At 42.3% G+C, this 19505-nt stretch overlaps 1 protein-coding gene and 1 long non-coding RNA gene across 7 annotated transcripts in view; one reads left to right on the plus strand and one right to left on the minus strand.

Moving 5' to 3' along the window:
- Nucleotides 1–6776, minus strand: part of AGTPBP1 (ATP/GTP binding carboxypeptidase 1) — a 175934-nt gene extending 169158 nt beyond the window's left edge. For 3 of the 5 annotated variants that reach the window (XM_039475079.2, XM_039475078.2, XM_074395489.1), the window contains exon 1: nucleotides 6574–6664. Coding sequence is in view for 1 of the 5 variants with exons in the window: in XM_039475080.2 (XP_039331014.1) it covers nucleotides 6574–6761 (188 nt within the window). In the remaining 4 variants the exon portion in view is untranslated. Of the gene's footprint in view, nucleotides 1–328; nucleotides 6027–6573 lie in introns of those variants that run through there. The other 2 variants (XM_039475080.2, XM_074395488.1) reach the window with 2 other exon arrangements.
- On the plus strand, nucleotides 6023–13484 carry LOC141583793 (uncharacterized). Of its 2 annotated transcripts, none has more exons than XR_012516688.1 (3): nucleotides 6023–6445; nucleotides 9214–9275; nucleotides 13411–13484. It is a non-coding gene; the product is annotated as an uncharacterized LOC141583793 (long non-coding RNA). The 2 variants fall into 2 exon arrangements; XR_012516689.1 differs by lacking the exon at nucleotides 6023–6445 and adding an exon at nucleotides 6991–7088.
- The last annotated feature ends 6021 nt before the right edge of the window (nucleotides 13485–19505 follow it).

Raw genomic sequence — 19505 nt, forward strand, 5'->3', positions numbered from 1 at the left:
TCTATAAGGCCAGCACTGCACTGATACCAAAGTCAGACAGATGCTACAAGAAAATGACCGACTAATATTCCTTAGGACCACTAATGCAAAAATCTTCAACAAAATACTAGCAAACCAAATACAGCAACATGAAGGCAAATCAAAACTAGTAGATATTACTTCATACCCATTAGGATGGCTGCTACCAAAACCAAAACAAAAACAGAAAATAGTAAGTGCTGACGTGGATAAATTAGAATTTTTGTGCACTAAGATAGGAAGGTAAAATGGGGCAGCCACTATGGAAAACGGTATGAAGTTTCCAAAAACAAATTAAAAATAGAATTACCATATAATCCAGCAATTCCACTCCCAGGTATATACTCAAAAGAATTGAAAGCAAGGTCTTCTTTGGGAAGCCAAGGCAGGTGGATCACAAGGTGAGGAGATTGAGACCATCCTGGTTAACATGGTGAAATCCATCTCTACTAAAAATACCAAATATTAGTCGGGCGTGGGGCACATGCCTGTAGCCCCAGCTACTCTGGAGTCGGAGGCAGGAAAACTGCTTGTACCCAGGAGGCAGAGATGGCAGTGAGCTGAGATTGCACCACTGCACTCCAGCCTAGGCCACAGAGCGAGACTCTGTTTGAAAAAAAAAAAAAAAGAAAAAGAAGGAAGGAAGAGAGGGAGGGAAGGAAGGAAGGTCAGTCAGTCTTGAAGAGATGTTTGCATACCTAGGTTCACAGCAGCATTATTCACAAAAGCCATAATGTAGAAGCAACTCAAGTGTCCATCAACAGATGAAAGGATAAACAAAATCTAGTATATATGTACAACAGATTATTCAGACTTAAAATGAAAGTCCTGACACATGGTACAAGAAGAACAAACCTCGAAGACATTGTGCTAAATGAAATAAGCCAGTCACAAAAAGATAAACACTGTATGATTGATTCCACTCACGTGACCCACTCAGTTGTCAAATTCATAGCAACAGAAAACAGAACAGTGCCTGCCAGGGAATGGAATATGGGGGAGAGGGAGAGTAACTGTTTAATATGTACAGAGTTTCAATTGGAGAAGATGAAAGAAGTTCTGTAGCTGTCTGGTGGTGACAGCTGCACAACAATGGGTACACTTGATGCCACTGAACTACACACTTAAAAATGGTTTAAATGTTAAATTTTATGTTATATATGTTTTACCACCATTTTTTAAATAAATTTTTTGTAAAGACCAAAATACGAACCTCGCATTAAAAAATGGGAAAAAGTCAAGTTTCAAATGTAAATAAGTTAAAATTAATCAGATTAAATTAAAAGGTGTCAGATTAGTTTTCACCAGGCACCAAAAAGAAGTCTAGAAAGTGTGCCAACCATAAATAAACCTGAAGAATTCTTGTCAAAATAATATTCTTTTTAATTCATTAAACTCTATTATATGTAGGCAGTGTTCAGATTTTTATTAACATTATCCTACCATAAATCCCCCTGGCTGACTTTATTATTGTTTTTAATCCCAATGTAAAGAATATTCTTATAATCTTCATAATTTTAAATCATTTTCCCCATAAGGAAAAAATGTGAGGCAAAGACAGCAAGTACCTGGCATTTCTCCTTAGGATAGCTCATTCTCAGCATGAATTAAGTGAGAAATAAGCAGAGATTAAGAAGGGAAAACAGGTCACTTTTTTTTAAGTTTACTATTTAGATAATAGTGGAGCCTTTTGCATTGTGCCTTCACTGTTTAATACTTGCATTCCCAAAATGTTAAATTTGAACATTTATATAGAAATGTACTACCAAGTCTGATTTTTGTTTTTAGATGGTATTCAGATTACTAATACTATAAATCTCACTGTATCAGCACCTGACTATAACCATTAAGAAACTTTCTTTGAATAACCTTTACTGTACTTAATTTTATACGTTAAAATACATGATTATTATATGTTTAGTTGACACATAATAATCATATGTATTTATGAGGTACACAGTGATGTTTTGATACATGTAATGCATAGCAATCAGATCAGGGTAATGAGCAAATCCATCATCTCAAACATTTATCATTTCTTTGTATTCAGAGCATTCAACATCCTCCTGGCTATCTGAAACTATATATTATCAATTAGAGTGATCCTATAGTGCTAGAGAACACTGTAGAATTTACTCCTACTATCTAACTACAATAAAAATTTTTAATAAGGCCTTTACCAGGTCCCAAAGTCTAAAACAGAAAAAACCAGAGATTGTCACTACCACTTCACTTCTTAATCAAAGATTTGTGAGAAATCCTCTTTAAGATTTAAATCCAGAAGTTCTAAAAGCATGGTACATGGGCCCCTGGCGTTCTGACACTCTTTTAGGGGACCCACAAGATCAAAACTATTTGTAAAACACTAAAATTTAAAATCTTAAAATTACTGGCATCTTAGAATGAATTAAAGTCACCATCAAGCACCAGCAACTATAAAACAAGAAAAAGTCAATGTCACTTAACAATGTCCTTGAAACAGTAAAAATTATTCATTTTTACACACCTTTTTATGTGACAAAATGAGAAGTCTGCATGAACCATTTCTGCTACATACCAAATTACAATAGTTGATGGCTGTCTGAAAGTAAAGTACTTCTTTACTGAATTGAGAGCTTCAACTAGCCTGTTTTTAAATGGAAGTGACTGAAAGAATGACTGACAGACTATGATTATTCAAACTGGAATATTTTGGCAGAGGTTTTCTCAGAAAAGAGTAAAGTGAACTTGCTTGTCACCTTAAGTAAACGATTGGTAGTCACATCTGTTGCCAATGATAGAATTTGAGCTTTCAAGCAAAAATCGGAATTCTGGAAAAATCATATCCACCACCATCATGTCAAGATCTAAACAGCGTCCCAATAATTTGTCTCTAACAGAATGGGTGGTGATATTAACAAACGTAACTTTCTTTGCTATTGCATGATGAAAGATGTCAACATTTGGAAGGTCTGCATAACACTGAACTAATATTTACAAATGACCAAGGAAAGATGTTACAATTTCAGGAATGGGTATAAGATCCATTCAGAGTTCAAACCAATGGGTTTTAATGTAACAGAGCAGGCAAAAATCCACTTACATGATTTCAGATTCCTCACTGCAACTAACCTTTAAGAAACTGGCACTTACTGAGTTTTTATATGATGCCAAACAAGAATATCCACAATTACCTGAAAAAGTTATTAAAATGTTCTCTCCCCTGGCCTCCCCACCATATTAAGCCATTAACTGTGTGAGACTAGATTTTCTCCACATATGCTTCAATCCAAACAACATATTGCAATATACTGGATGCTGAAGTAAATATGATAATCCAGCTGTTTCCATTAAACCAGACAGATTTACAAAAAAGTAAAACGATGCCACTTTTCTCACTACCTTATTTTTTGTTTTAAAAAAAGTTCTTTTCATTAAAACTATGGCATTTATATTAACATGTAAAGAGTTTATAGCTGTCATTTTAAGTGAATTGACAAAACAATTTATATTTCTCTTTTCATTTACAATACAGTAAATATTCACAAAAGTTTTCTGGGGATCCTCAATAACTTTTAACAGAATGAAAGCATTCTGAGACCAAAAGTTTGAAAGCATTTAGAGTTTTAATATCAGATCCCTGCAAACCAAGAACAAGTATGCAAAATCATTACTGGAAGGGAAAAAAAGTCCCTAGGAAAATTATATGAAATCTGAAAATGAACACAATGTCAAATCAAAACTGACCTCACTCTACATAATATCAATAAAGAAGAAAATAAAGAATGCTTAGATAAAACTGGTTTTGTGTACCCTGGAAACATCATACAATATCCTGATCAAATAAACACGTACATACCTACCAATATTTTGACAGATCCTATTTTTGATAGCTGCACATTATAGTCAAAGAAACACCCAATCACAAACTCAAAAACAGATGATTAAAAGATTAAAATAGCAGCCATCACCAACAGGAGGGAGACAATCCAAGCTTCTGTCAGAAGGGACAGACAGGGATATTTCAGCAGCTCTCCAGTATCATGCCAGGGCATCCAGCTCAGGGTCTAGCTGTTCTATTTAAAACTGACTTACATGTTTCCAAGGCAGGACAGTGAGACTAAGCTCTCATTTAACCCCAAAGGAGCAAATGGGTCATAGTGGAATTAATCTGCACTAATACTGCTCCATCAGCCAAAAGTCCTTTTTCCGCTTACTAGATCCCTTAGAAGACTGAGGAAGAGCAACGGTAATAATAACACCATTTACTGGGCATTTACTAAATGCCAGGCACTGTGGACTATGCACTTTACATGCATTAATCACTCAATATTTGAGAATATCTTAAGAGTATACACTATTATTATGTCATTTTGGAGCTGAGAAAATTAAAGTACGAAGAGGAAAAATAACTTGCCTTAAAAAAATAAATAAAAATAACTTGCCTAAAGCAAAGCCTGGTCACAAAACCTAGTCATCTGGCTCAGAGGCCCAACCCCTTAGCCACTACACTATAGTACACAGGCACAGTAATCAATAATAACATATGAAGTTGAAAATTCAGCACCTACCCTACACAATCTGTTGTTTACATTGAAACCCACTGCCTAAGGAAAGCTCCCACCTTGCAGATGGCCCTCTGACAGGTGCATCCACTACTATTCATGCACTGTTCAACTTCCAGATAGCAGGGGACTTCAAGCAAAGAAAGTAGATTTGGGAAGATGAATACTTTGGATGAGGTTTTAAAATATTCAGGCCAGGCACAGTGGCTCACACCTGTAATCCCAGCACTTTGGAAAGCCGAGACAGGCAGATCACCTGGGGTCAGTAGTTCGAGACCAGCCTGGCCAACATGGTGAAACCCTTTCTACTAAAAATACAAAAATTAGCTGGGCGTAGTGGCGGGCACCTGCAATCCCAGCTACTCGGGAGGGTGAGGCAGGAGAATTGCTTGAATCCAATATAGCGAGGTTGCAGTGAGCAGAGATGGAACCACCGCACTCCAGCCTGGGCAACAGAGTGAGACTCCATCTCAAAAAATAAATAAATAAATAAAGTAGAATACAAATTACAAAATTTCCTAACTCTTGGACCTCTTTTCCTTCTGCTAATGGAAGTAAAACCATTAGCTAGACTTTTTTAAAGAGTGCAATGCTTCAGTTCAAGTCAATTGGAAAAGCTTTATAAAAATAGCTTCTACAAGTGTACATTAATAGATTTAAATGCTTTGCAATACTGGCCAAATATGAGGGTAGTTTTAAGCCTATCCACTTCATTTCCGAGTTCAGAGTGAGTCTGCAGTTGCAATTATGTGATGAATCAATTCAAGGGAGAGTTTTGTGATCATTAAAAATGAACATGTAACTTCACCATACAGTCTAACTCCAGAAAAGTGGAATGGGAAAATGAACAAGTCATATTAGAATTCTGCCTGCAGGATGAGAAACAGTGGGTAAGGCACAACTAATTATCTCGCAGTAATTCTACGTAGGAAATACAGCTCTTTTAGAGTTTTGTTTGGTTTTGACATTTGGCACATGTTTTAAAATAAGCACCATTTAAAGTGCCTTAAATAAATCACTTTTTTGGCATACTTAACTAAAAATATTCCACAATACAATTACAAAAATAACTTTCTGCCAAAGAAAATTTCCGCTACCTTCAGGCACTTGAGCAAGCTCTGTTAAAACGGGGAAATGGTCTTTAAATTATCCATATTCACATCGATTACACCATGATGCATGAAAACTCCATCCTACAATGAGTAAACGCCCAGGAAAGGAACCCAAAAAAACTCCAATTCCCCTGGTGCTCAAAAGAGGTTTACTCGGCAGCACAAGGTGGGGAACGACAGTAGAGTGGAGCCAGCCTCTGGGTGACAGGAGTCCTTGAACACTGACAATTGAGAACCCGCAATTCAGGAAGGAAGACACTAGGGAAACTCTGCACTGTCACGGAGGATGACCCGATTCAGGTTCAAACCAAAAGCTCAAGGCGACAAGTTGTAAACAGAAGGCACACACTTCAGCTCAAACCACCTAGCGAGAGGAAGCAAACCTGCCCATAGCCGATGTCACAGCGAATGCCACCTTGCTGGCGCTCAGCCGGGAGCCCTTAAGCACAGGGGCCCGCGACTCCGCAGCCCGCTACCGTGGGGTGGGGGGCCGCGGGGCTGGGCGCGCCCGCCCCCGGCCCTGCAGCCCCTCGGCTGGACTCCCCGCTGCGCCGCGAGCTCCGGCTTGAGAGAAAGGGCAGAGCAGAAGGGGCGGCCTCCGCCCAGAGACCGCGCCCGACACCCTCCTCGAGGACTGGGTCGGGGGTCCGCCTAGGGTCCGGGGACCGGAGAAGGCGTTTTCCAGATCCAGCCAAAGCCCCAGCCCGTCCCGGCTTTCCCTCAAGACCGAGTCCGTTCCCCTCACGCCCCGTGAAAGACACAACGCGTCAGGTAAGGGGCGCGGGGATCCAGCGTCGCCCCTCCTGCCCCCGGGCGCCGCCGCCGCCCGCCAACCCCGCGGCCCGGGGAGAGCAGCCGGGCGGCCGACTGGGACGCGCGGACCGCAGCGGGGCGCTCACCGGCTCAAGATGGGGCGCTGGCGAGGACCGCGCAGAGCCGCAGCACCCGGCTCGGCACCCGGATCGCGGCGGATCCCTCGCCGCCCGCCGCCCGGTGTTTTCATACAAACCCGGGTGGCAGGCAAGGCGGAGGCGGCGGCGGCGGCAGCTGCGGCGGCGGCTCTGGAGGCGGCGGAACCTGCCCGCATCTCGGGCAACGTCAGCGCGGCGCTCCGCCCACCGCACGCCTCGCCAGCCGGCTCCCTGCACGCGCCGGGAGGGAGGAGGCGGGGCGTGCGCGGCCGCGAAAGAGGCGGGGCGGAGCGCACGCCCCCTTCCCACCGCGCCCCCTGTCACCCCCTCGCGCGCTCCGCCCCGCCCCTCTGCGCGCCCGGCGGGAGGGAGCGCGCCCGTGGGGGCGGGAATTCGGGGCGGGCGTTCCGCGCGCTGCGGGCCGCTTGTCCTCAGCAGCCCCGGCCACCGCCCCACCGTGCCGAACTGCGAGCGACTCCCCACGTTCTTCAAGTCACCTTTCTGTAAGCTTCCAACTCGGGCCCCAGCCTTTTCCCGGAGCTAAGCCCGCGCCTACCCCCTTCCCCGCCATCAATCAGTCACTCTCTTAGAAAGGGATCTTAACGCTCCCCACGCGATACCAGGGTCGCATCAAACGCTGGGAACTGCGGTAAAGCTTAGCCCTTTCCTGACCTGAAGGATGGTCCATAAGAAGAGGCTGGAAGGGACATGCCGTTACTACAATCGGGCTCCCAGAAAACAACAGGATTTTACCCTGTGGCCAAACCTCTGTAAATTAGATGCCTAGTGCTGCAGCGAACAAAATAGTATGATGAATTGAAAAGATTGCCTGCATATGAACAAAACGGTAATGCTAAGTTGGCCACTGAAGGCAAAGGCGGAATGTTTTATCTGAGCCAAAGTAATGTGTCAGAGAAATTACTAATACACCCCCTTCTGTTTTGACTGTACTTAAGTGTACTGTAATGCATTACAAATAAATACTGACATCATTTACTTTTTCAAGATGCAAAAGATCATGTTTGCTGCTGTTTATGGTAAGGAATGTAATGCTACAGCTAGATAAGGGAGTGCATTGAGAACTGTGAGATTTTTGTTTTGTATTATGATCTTGTTCAAATAAAATTAAGCAGGTGTGAAAGCAATTCAAAAAGTAACGCAAGGTACACCACAGTGTTTCTTACAGTTTGCCATTGGCAGATGTCCTTATTCAGATGAACAAGAAACTACCATTTAATAAACATCGTAGTTTCCCTCATCGTGAGCACTAAAAGGTTACAGTATTTAAAATAATTTTAAAACAACCACAACCCCAAACCACCCAATTGGAAAGGTATTACCTGAAAATACCCAACAATAAGGCAATGATTTTACAATGATGCTAAATATGTATGTAATATAGACGAAACTTTTCTTAAAGACCATTTTTCTAAATGAGTCAACCTGCCATATAAGAAGATATTATGTGGTTGTGTGTGTTTGTAGAATTTGAATCCCACTTTTCACAAGCACTGTTAGCATAGTTTGATGATCAGGACACAAACCCAGGAGATTAACCCACACGGGATAAATAGCAGCGTTACGTAGCTTTGAAATGATTCCAAACACATAGTTTGCTACAAGAGTGAGTGATTCGTGTTTAGCCACAACTTAGAACATACTCCCCCACCCACTGGGAATGTGAATTCACCCTTCACCAGATCCCACATGTATGAACTTGAAATAAACGTCACCTCCCCTAGCTAATAAGCTAATTATACCTCATCAAACACCATATGTAAGTTACTGACCTCAACTACAGGATTTCAAAATACATATAAACTCAAGAATTTGCAAGATGCTTTGAGAGCTCAGCGGGTGGCAGATCATTCACTCTGTCAGCCACTTCCCTGATCACTACCAGCTCAGGCTGCAACAGGGCCACACCCTGTTAGCCTTTAAGTTTTGAAGCCTATCCACCAACACTGGCACCACCCTCTAGCATCATGGGTCCTTGCATATTCTCACAGATCTTCTGTATGTTGGACACCATCTTTCCCAAGAACCTCAGCCTTCAAAAGATACACCTCAATTGTTTTTCTTTTCTTTTCTTTTTTTTTTTTTTTTGAGACAGTCTCACTCTGTTGTCAAGGTTGTAATATAGCAGTGCAATTGTGGCTCACTGCAGACTTGATCTCCCAGGCTCAATGAATCTTCCTACCTTAGCCTCCCACTGAGTAGCTGGGACTACAAGCACAGGTCACCATGCCTGGCTAATTTTTTTTAATGGTTTTTGTAAAGTTGGGGTCTCACTAAGTCACCCAGGCTGATCTCAAACTCCTAGGCTCAGCAGTCCTCCTGCCTCAGCCTCCCAAAATGCTGGGATCACAGCCATTAACCACCATACCCACCTCAATCTTTAGTTAGACTTTATTTTCCACAGAGCTCTGCTTCAATCTTAATTGAGCAGCTAGGCTTTAGTAGTTTTGGAACTCACTCACTATGTAGTTAATATACATCATCTATGGAGTGTATTCCCTGTGAAATTATTTTCTTAATTCTCCGCCTCTGTACTTTGTGAACCTAAGAAAACAAATTATCTTCACATGGCAATGAACCATGTTGATGCAGGATTTTTTTTCTCCTTAGCTCAGCGAGACCCGGTTCTTGTCTCAAGACCAGGAAGAATTAAGTTGGTGAACACCTGAAGAGTGAGTAGAGTAGAATTTATTAAGTAAAAGGAAAGCTCTCAGCAAAGAGAGGGGTCCTGAAAGCAGGTTCCCAGTTGCCTGCTTCAAGCTGAATACAAGGGCTTTTACATACAAGTTAAGGGGTTGGGTTCCCTATTTGCATAAAGTACAAATTCCTGGTGGCTCCACCCCATTCCCCCAGTATGCATTTGGGCCCTTAGTACACTGTGGGCATGTTTAGGCAAGATTCCGTGTAAGTTTCCTTATCTATACGAAACACGGATGGGAGGTTCTCTAGAGACTCTTCCCTTACTGCCTGCCTAAAGCAAGCTGGCTAACTCCGTTCAATGTAATTCACGAAATCATGCTTTTATCTTTTTTATTTTGAACCATACAAAACACAGAGCCAGTTTCTACTGGTCACTCTTTCCACAGCTTCTTCAATAAACCTTATTATGATATGTAAAACTAAATGTGAACAGCTGATACAGATCAGAATCGGGCTATATAATGGAATTCATTTAACTTGGATTCCTCAAATCAGTCTAGCCTTGTAGGTACTCAGAAATTTTTGCCTGTTTTATTTTTGGACTAGTCATGGAGAAAGAAAGATGAATATTGGAGCCCAGCTATCTCTTTCTCTTTTGCTGATTTCCTTATCTCTGTGCTTTTTAATAAGGTAACATACAAAATGCAACACACTGTTTTACAAAACTCTATAATCATAAGGCTTAGAACAACTATGGACCTCTCAAAAAGTCTACAGCAATTTGCATCTAGCACATAAGTGTTAGGAGAGCAGGATTGATGAGGTTTCTGAAACATACATAGCTGGTTCTCTGGAGTTAGAGGATTGTTTTAACTATTCAACAATCACCCATTTATTGAGCACCTCTTATGTATCAGACAGTCCTCTTAAGATCTTCTGAGGAATTAAGCAAATAATAATGCTCAGCAAAATACCTAACCACTGCCTCATGTCAAACTAAAAGGTTTACCACAAATAGACCACAGAACAGAATGTGGCACAAACAACCAGAGCTGAATCTAAATTAATGCAGCAAAACTGGGAAATGGAGGGAAGCAATCTGGGATTTCACACAAAGAATAGTTCTGATGCAAAATCTTTTACAGTGGCAAATGGTTTCCATGGTAAACTGTGAATGATACATAATTCGGGGTTGAACTTAAAGGCCAGGTGTGGTGGCTCATGCCTGTAATCCCAGCATTTTGGGAAGCCAAAGCAAGAGGATCAATTCATGATATAGGAGTTAAGTTGAAATCACTTAAGCAGATAGTAAGGGTATGGGAGCCCTTGGTATGGCTTTTTTCTTTAATGAAAAGCAGCCTCAAATCATTTACTAACAAAGAGCAGCCTGTAAAGTCGAGCTGTAGACATAGACAAGCAAGCTGGGAGCTTGCACTGGTGAATGCCAGCAGGAACTAGGGACTAGACATGTTCAGGATGGCAGCTCCATCTTTCCTTCTCTTTGTCAGCCACGTATACAGTAAGAAGCAATCAATGGGAAAGCACATTTGCATAATAAGATTAGGGTGGGGTGACCAGCATTCCTTCCCCCTCCCTCACCCTCCACATGCTATGTGGATGTCATACCTGGTGGAACCAATCTGTGAGCCCTATGTAAATTAGACACCGCCTTCTCCAACCTGCCTATAAAATCTGCTGGGTCCACTGCCTCACCCCCTCTTTGGACATCTCTCTCTTTCCTGTGGAGTTGCTCTCCTCTCTCCTTTCTTCTGTCTATTAAATAACTTTCCACTCCTTAATCCACCCACATGTGTCCGAGTCCCGAATTCTTTCTTGGCACACAACAACAAACCCCATAGTATATACCCCAGACAGTGTAGGCATATCATTAGATCCGGGGAGTTCAAGATCAGCCTGGACAACTTAATAAGACCCTCAACTCTACAAAAAAAGAAAAAAAAATTAAAATTACTTGGGCTTGGTGGTGCATGCCTGTAGTCCTTGCTACTTGGGATAATGAGGCAGAAGAATAGCTTGAGCCCAGGAGTTCAAGGCTACAGTAAACTGTAATCATACCACTCACTGCACACCAGCCTGGGCAACAGAGCAAGATTCTGCTTCTAACCAAAAGAGAGAAAAAAGAAAGAGATAGAGAGAGAGAGAGAGAGAGAGAGAGAGAGAGAGAGAGAGAGAAAGCATCATTGAGTCTAAAGATCCATATGTATAAAACACCACACCCTCACATTCTTCTTTTTTTTTTTTTGAGTTGAGTTTCCCTCCTGTTGCCCAGGCTGGAGTACAACAGTGCGATCTCTCTCTGCTCATGCAACCTCTGCCTCCCAGGTTCAAGCGATTATCCTATCTCAGCATCCCAAGTAGCATGAGCCACTACGTACAGCTATTTTTGTATTTTTAGCATAGATTGGGTTTCACCATGTTGGCCAGGCTGGTCTTGAACTCAAGTGAGCGACCTGCCTCAGCCTCCCAAATGCCAGGATTACAGGGGTGAGCCGTTGCACCCGGCCACCCTCACATGCTTCATTTGTGAAATGAAACGTAAATATTCCTACGAAATCTAAAGCTTTAAAATTTGGCATCCCTTTGATTCACTTATAAGAATTTATCCAAGTGCAGTGACTTATGCCTGTAATCCCAGCATTTTGGGAGGCTAGGACAAGAGGATCACTTGAGGCCAGGAGTTCAAGACCAACCTGGACAAGACAATGAGACCCCCATTTCTACATAAAAATAAAAATTAGCTGGGCATGGTGATGCATGCCTGTAGTCCTAGCTACTCAGGAGGCTGAGGCAGGAGTTTAGCCTGAGGCCAGGAGTTCAAGGCTGTAGTAAACGACAATCATACTACTGCACTGTAGCCTGGACAACAGAGAAAGAAGGAAAGAAAGAAAGAAGAAGAAAAGGAAGGAAGAAGAAGGAAGAGAGCTAGAGGGTCATAGTAAATGATGATCATACTGCTGCACTGTAGCATGGAAAGAAAGAAGAAAGAAAATAAAGGAAAAGGAAGGAGAGAGAGAGAGAAAGAGAGAGAGTCAAAGAAGGAAAGAAAAAGAGAGAGTCAAAGAAAGAAAGAGAGTGGGGGACCAGCCTTGACAAGGAGCGTGGGGGTTGCAAGGGACAGCAGAGACAAAGAAATGAGAAAAGACAAATTAAAAAAAAAAAAAAGGAGTGCATTAAGTGGGGACGGGGGTGCCAACATGAGTATGGAGGCTGTGAAGGCCCCAAGCTCTGGAGACCCACATCATTTGTTGGTGTACAACACAAAGCAAGAATGTGGTAGAGGGGTGGAGGGAGATAGCTAGGGCGGTTTGGCATTTCCTTTGAGGCATGTAGGACAAATTCTATTCTAGATTTAATCACTAAACAAGCTAGAGGGGTTGTAGATAGGAGCTAGCTAGTATGGTCGCATTCTTGTGCTTCCAAGAGGCATTCCTCTCTTGAGCGTGGAGCATGGCATTCCATAAGCTCTTTCTGAGCCAGATAAGCAGGTCATGTCTTGACCTTCCTTCCAGCAAGGGAAGGAGTGAGAAAGGGAGGGAATAAAGGAAGGAAGGACGGAGGGAAGGAGGGAGGGAGGGAAGGAAGGAAGGAAAAGGAAAGGCAGCTTTAAAATTTGGCATACCCTTTGATTCATTTATAGGAATTTATCCTAAAGAAACATCCAGGGAGGTATGAAAAGATTTAGTTATAAGAATGTTTGTCCCTGAGTGGTTTATAATAGCATCTTAAATGTTCAAGAAGGTATCTGGTTAAATACATTATTGTACATCTATCCAGTAAGTCACTAGGAAGCCATTAAAATTAATGTAAAATAGAGGTTCTTAACTTGGGGCCCAGTGGGTTTAATTCACGAACAAATGTAAATTTACCTTAAGGCTAATGAAGTGAAGGGCTATGAGAGCCAGAGAACCCCTCACTTATACAGACCCTGTGAGTGCCTGAGTTGCTGAGAATTGAAAGAACCATGAAAAGGAGAAGGCAGATAGGACAGGCCAAAACAGGAAGAATTTCCACGTAAGCATTTCTGGTAAATTTCCTGAACAGGTCTAATTTAGAAAGGACCTGAATCTCCAAGTCTCCAGCAAAATGTTGTGATTTCTCCATCTAAATAAATATTTAGACTTATACATATATATTTTTTCCTTTTAGAAAGGCTTCTCGTGGAGAGAGAAAAAGAAATTTTCCTATTATTTTCAAGTCAGTTTCTCAACCCTCAAATCTAGGTAAGTGTTCTGTGGGTTTTCTTGCCTAATAACCCAAATAAAATTTTTAGCAAAAATGAAAAACCCACAAACTACTTCCTTTTTCTATGTAATCAAACTGTTCAGCATTTCTTTGAAAAGATTTCCTCTTGAATAAGTATCTGATTTGAAAATATTTTTTAAAAAGCTTCATATCAGCGAACCATTAATTATATTAAAACATATAAATAGTCTAAATTCATTTTCTGACATGTTATTAAGTCAGAAAAGCAAGTTAATGAAACATATGGATTGAATGACCCTATTTGTATTATTTAAAATCAATACCATTGGCCAGGCACAGTGGTTCACACCTGTAATCCCAGCACTTTGGGAGGTCGAGGCAGGCGGATCACCTGAGGTCAGGACTTCAAGACCAACCTGGACAACATGGTGAAAACCTGTCTCTATTAAAAATACAAAAATTAGCCAGGCATGGTGGTGCCCACCTGTAATCCCAACTACACAGGAGGCTGAGGCAGGAGAATCACCTGAACCTGAGAGGCGGTGGTTGCAGTGAGCCAATATCATGCCACTGCACTCTAACCTGGGTTACCGAGTAAGACTCCGTCTCAATAAAATAAAATAAAATATACTGTAGAAAATATTATGCATTTATAGTATCATAGACAGAGTTCTGTAAGGAAAAATACCATTCTATTTACTAGAATTACTTGGGGCTAGGGTGGGATAGGTAGTGCCACTTTGTATTTTTTGCATCCTTAAATGCTTTCAAAGTAAACATGCAACCTAAAAAAAAAATAAAATTAAAAGCAAAAACATAAAAGAGTATCACCAAAATCATATAAGCATCAAGTCACACAATTCTGAACCCTCCTCTGTTCATTCACTAAAAAGTTTGACTTGTGTAGATACACAGCTGCTTCTTCTAGAACTTAGGAAATGAGCTTTCATTAGCTACTGGACATATATCCTCTGAAACTTGCTGGAAATCCATCCATTAGGGTGTTGAAGAAAGTTGTTCGTAGGAAGATGTCTCATCACAGACACTCGACGATGACACTGCCGAAAGAAGTGCCAGCTACTGGCTATTAGGTGCTGGTGGTCACTGTGTGCTATAAAAGCCATGTAATAGAGAAGTCACCCAAGGGAAGTGAATGTTGATCTCTGCTGTTGGCAGGTTAGGCACTCAGCAGTAGCATAGCCAAGTCAGAACTAGGGACGCTAAGTCCATGTTGCTGAGCCAGTGCATAGCCTCCATTCCTGCCACCACAGGCACTTTGTTTATGGGTCCATTGAACAAACACTGGGGTGACTGGAAAAAAGACTGTGAGTCACAAAGAGCCTCATTTGCAGTAAATGCCCTTTAGTGGGCTTTCTTTCTTTCTTTTTTTTTTTTTAGGCAGAACCTGGCTCTATCCCCGAGTCTGGGGTCCAATGGCCTGATTTCGGCTCACTGCAACCTTCACCTCCCGGTATCAAGCAATTCTCCCTGCCTCAGCCTCCTAGGTAACTGGGATTACAGGCACCTACCACCACACCTGGCTGATTTTTGTATTTTTCAGTAGTGATGGGGTTTTACCATGTTGACCAGGCTGGTCTTGAACTCCTGACCTCAGGTGATCCTATCCACCTTGGCCTCCCAAAGTGCTGGGATTACAGGCTTGAGCCACTGCGCCCAGCCTGGTGGGCTTTCATATAGAGCACCAACGCCTTCACAGCCTGTGTCCATTCAGAGAGATTCCCCTATATACCTCTTTCCCAAACTTCCTTGTCACCAGTCTTTCAGTCCTGTTTCTTCTAAGTTCCTTACTTCCCTAGCCAAGCAATTGGCAACTTGCCATGAAGCAGCACAGATCCATACATCTGGCCATCTTTCGCTCCAGACATAGACAACCAGATATATTACTCAAAGTTTACCCGCTGAAGAGATTTCCCTTCACCATCGTCCTTCAGGGTCACCCCAGCATGGGGCTATAATGTTGCAGCTAGCCACCTTTGGATGATAGCAACATGTTGTATAGACACATCTGTAAAACACTCTTGATTTTCTTCCTCACATAACCGCTCAAATATATGATGTCCCCAATATACCCCAGTACTATCTGTAATGCTTTCAGACTTCCTCCTATTGGTGGGACTCTTCAATTTTCCAAAGGACTCTAGACCTGTAATTCTTCCCTGAGAAATTGAGGAAAGACAACAGCATGGTTGTCCATGAACTTACAGCAGGGTCTATAATCTTTTATATCAGGAAACTGGTGAAAATACTTTTACAACTTTCTACAACATTGTTTGCGATTCAGATTGACATATTTATACTTTAACTTTTTTTTTTTTTTTTTTTTCCCGAGACAGAGCCTTGCTTTGTTGCCCAGGCTGGAGTGCAGTGGCACAATCTCAGCTCACTGGAGCCTCCACTTCCAGGATGCAAGCAATTCTCCTGCCTCAGCCCCAAGTAGCTGGGATTACAGGGATGTGCCACCCCGCCCAACTAGTTTTTGTATTTTTAGTAGAGACAGAGTTTTGCCATGTTGGCCAGGCTGGTCTTGAACTCCTGACATCAGGTGGTCAGCCCATCTCGGCCTCCCAAAGTGCTGGGATTAAAGGCATAAGCCACGACACCCAGCCACCTTGACTATTTATAATGAAATGCTTTACAAAAGAGTAGGGGTGACATTGTAATAGATAAGAAATATGTATTTTGGTGTTCCTCCAGTTTCCTGCCACAGAACTCCTAAACCCTTTCAAACTTCCAAAGTGATGGGTGTCTTTTTCAATGCAAATGAGATGACTAGTGGCTGGGGGCTCCTGGGTAGTCTCAGGACGGAGGCTGGTTTCTAGAAGAACCAACCAAGTGATTAGAGGGTTGAAACTTCAAGTCCCCCACACACACAGACCTTCAGGGAGGAGAGAAGGGTGAAACGTTGAGTCAGCCACCAATGGCCAAGGGTTTAATCTCAACCATGCCTATGTATCGAAGCATCCATAAAAACCCAAAAGGACAAGGTGAGGAGAGTTTCTGGGTTGCTGAACACTTGGAGATGCTGGTATGGTAGTGTATTAGAGAGGGCATGGAAGCTCCACGTGTCTTTCCCCATACCTTGCCCGGTGCATCTCTTCCATCTAGCTATTCCTAGGTTGTAACCTTTTTTATAGTCAATGAATAAGAGTAAGCAAAGTGCCTTCCTGAGTTCTGCAAGGCACTCTAGAAAATGCTCAAACCCAAGCAGGGGACAATCTTGGGAACCTTTAATGTACACAACCTTAAATAATGATATTCAGAAAATGGGCTCATGCCTGTAATCCCAGTACTTTGGGAGGCCGAGGTGGGTGGATCACGGAGTCAAGAGTAGAGACCATCCTGGCTAACATGGTGAAATCCTGTCTCTACCAAAAATAGAAAAAAATTACCAAGTGTAGTAGCACGCACCTGTAGTCCCAGCTACTCAGGAGGCTGAGGCAGGAGAATCACTTCAACCCAGGAGGCAGAGGTTGCAGTGAGCTGAGATTGCGCCACTGCACTCCAGCCTGGGCAACAGAGTGAGACTCCAGCTCAATAAAATAAAATAAAATAGAAAGAAAATATAATTAAGTATAGAGTGTATTCTAGTGGAAAGCCTGAAGATACCCACCTGGAAAATACAGACTCCAAACAAATGGGGTCAACATTCCAAACTGAAGAAGTTAAAGTTCCACTTATATAGGAACAGACAGAAATTTTAGCAGGATTACAACATTTTCCATACATGACCAAGACATGTAAGACAGTGATTTGATCTGTTTGAGACTGTTGCATTTCAAAGATTACTTTATTACTTCATATGGAGGAGTAAAGGTCTGAAAGGGTCTTATCTCTGGTACCACTTGATTTTCCTGATTATTTACAGGAAAAAAAAGGCAGGAGTTGTCAATGCATACCACGTGACTCAGGCTGCATAGCCACAGTCCTTTCAAGGCTCAGAACAATTTAAAGCCACAACAGCTTTAGGGTTGAATTATTTAATTATATACTGATCAGTGAGAAGCACATGTAACAACATAGATTTGCAATTAGTGTTTAAAGTGAGGGTAGTCTTGTGGAACTGAGCTCTTACCCTCTGGGACTTGACTAGATCTCCAGGTAGAGAGTGTTAGAATTGAGTTAAATTAGGCCAGTTTTGGAGGCTCATGCCTGTAATCGCAGCACTTTGGGAGGCTGAGGTAGGCAGATCACTTGAGGTCAGGAATTCCAGACCGGCCTGGCCAACATGGTGAACTCTACCAAAAACACAGAAATTAGCCGGGCATGATGGAGTAATGCCAGCTAGTTGGGAGGCTGAGACAGGAGAATAGCTTGAACCCAGGAGGTGGAGGTTGCAGTGAGCCGAGAGCTTGCCATTGCACTCCAACCTGGGTGACAGAGCAAGACTCTTGTTTTTTTCTTTTTCAATTTTTTTTCAATTTTTTTTTTTTTTTTTTAAGATGGGGTTTCACCATGGTGGCCAGGCTGGTCTTGAACTCCTGACCTCACCACCCACCTCGGCCTCCCAAAGTGCTAGGATTACAGGCGTGAGCCACCGCGCCCGGCCCACAAGACTCTGTCTCAAAGCAAAAAAAAGAATCGAATTATATTATAGGACACCCAGTCGGTATCTGCCAAGATGTGGAGAATTGCTTGGTGTGGGGAAAAAAACCCAGAGTTTGGGTGACTAGAAGTGTTGTAAGAGTGTTGAAGAGAAAAAGCTGTTTTTCCTTAAACAAAGAAACAAGATTCATAAAAGGGACTCCTACCAAAGGATGAGTGAATGTTACTAAGTGAGACATAAAAAAATATCTTAAAGGTTGGGAGGCCGAGGTGGGTGGATCACGAGGTCAAGAGACCGAGACCATCCTGGTCAACATTGTGAAACCCCATCTCTACTAAAAGTACAAAAAATTAGCTGGGCATGGTGGCGTGTGCCTGTAATCCCAGCTACTCAGGAGGCTGAGGCAGGAGAATTGCCTGAACCCAGGAGGCAGAGGTTGTGGTGAGCCGAGATCGCGCCATTGCACTCCAGCCTGGGTAACAAGAGCGAAACTCTGTCTCAAAAAAAAAAAAAAAAAAAAAAAATATATATATATATATATATATATGTGTGTGTGTGTGTGTGTGTGTGTGTGTGTGTATATATATATATATATATATATATATCTTAAAGGTAAAAACAGGGCCAGGCATGGTGGCTTACGCCTATAATCCCAGCACTTTGGGAGGCTGAGGCAGGTAGATCACCTGACGTCAGGTGTTTGAGATCAGCCTGGCCAACATGGCAAAACCCCATCTCTGTTAAAACTATAAAAATTAGCCAGGTATGATGGTGTGGGCCTGTAGTCCCAGCTACTTGGGAGGCTGAAGCAGGAGAATCACTTGAACCCCAGAGGCAGAGGTTGCAGTGAGCTGAGATCATGCCGTTGCACTCCAGCCTGAGCGATAAGAGAGAAACTCTTTCTCAAAAAAAAGATAAAAACAGAGTGACCCTGACCCTAGCTGGCCTTGCTTATGAGTGATGTTCACAATATGCTAGTATATTGTTCTTGTAAAAAGTGAAACAGTGTTACTTGGCTAAGGCTAGATATCTCAGGCTTCAGTTGAGGATTTTCCTGAGAATCCCACAATATAGCATGGAAGGGATGTCTCTTTCCTTTGGGAATTCATTTCTCTTGGTTTCTGTAGTAGGCAGAATAATCCCTGCCCTCTACTACCCCACACAAAGATGTTCACATCTTAATCCCCAGAACCTGTAAGATATATTACCTTACATGTCAAAAAGACTTTGCAGATATGATTAAGTTAATGGCATTGGGACAGAGAGATTATTCTGAATTATCTGGGCTCAATCTAATTATATGAGTCCTTAAAAGCAGAGGGCCTTTCTTGGCTGTGGTCAGAAGATGTGACTAACACAAGTTGGGGCAGAAAGATGCAAAATTGCTAGCTTTGAAGTTGGAGGATATGAGCCATGAACCAAAAAATGTGGTTGGCCTCTAGAAGCTGGAAAAGGCAAGGAATAGGATTCTCCA

The sequence above is a fragment of the Saimiri boliviensis genome, chromosome 2 (genome assembly GCF_048565385.1).
Source record: "Saimiri boliviensis isolate mSaiBol1 chromosome 2, mSaiBol1.pri, whole genome shotgun sequence".
In the NCBI taxonomy this organism is placed as follows: domain Eukaryota; kingdom Metazoa; phylum Chordata; class Mammalia; order Primates; family Cebidae; genus Saimiri; species Saimiri boliviensis.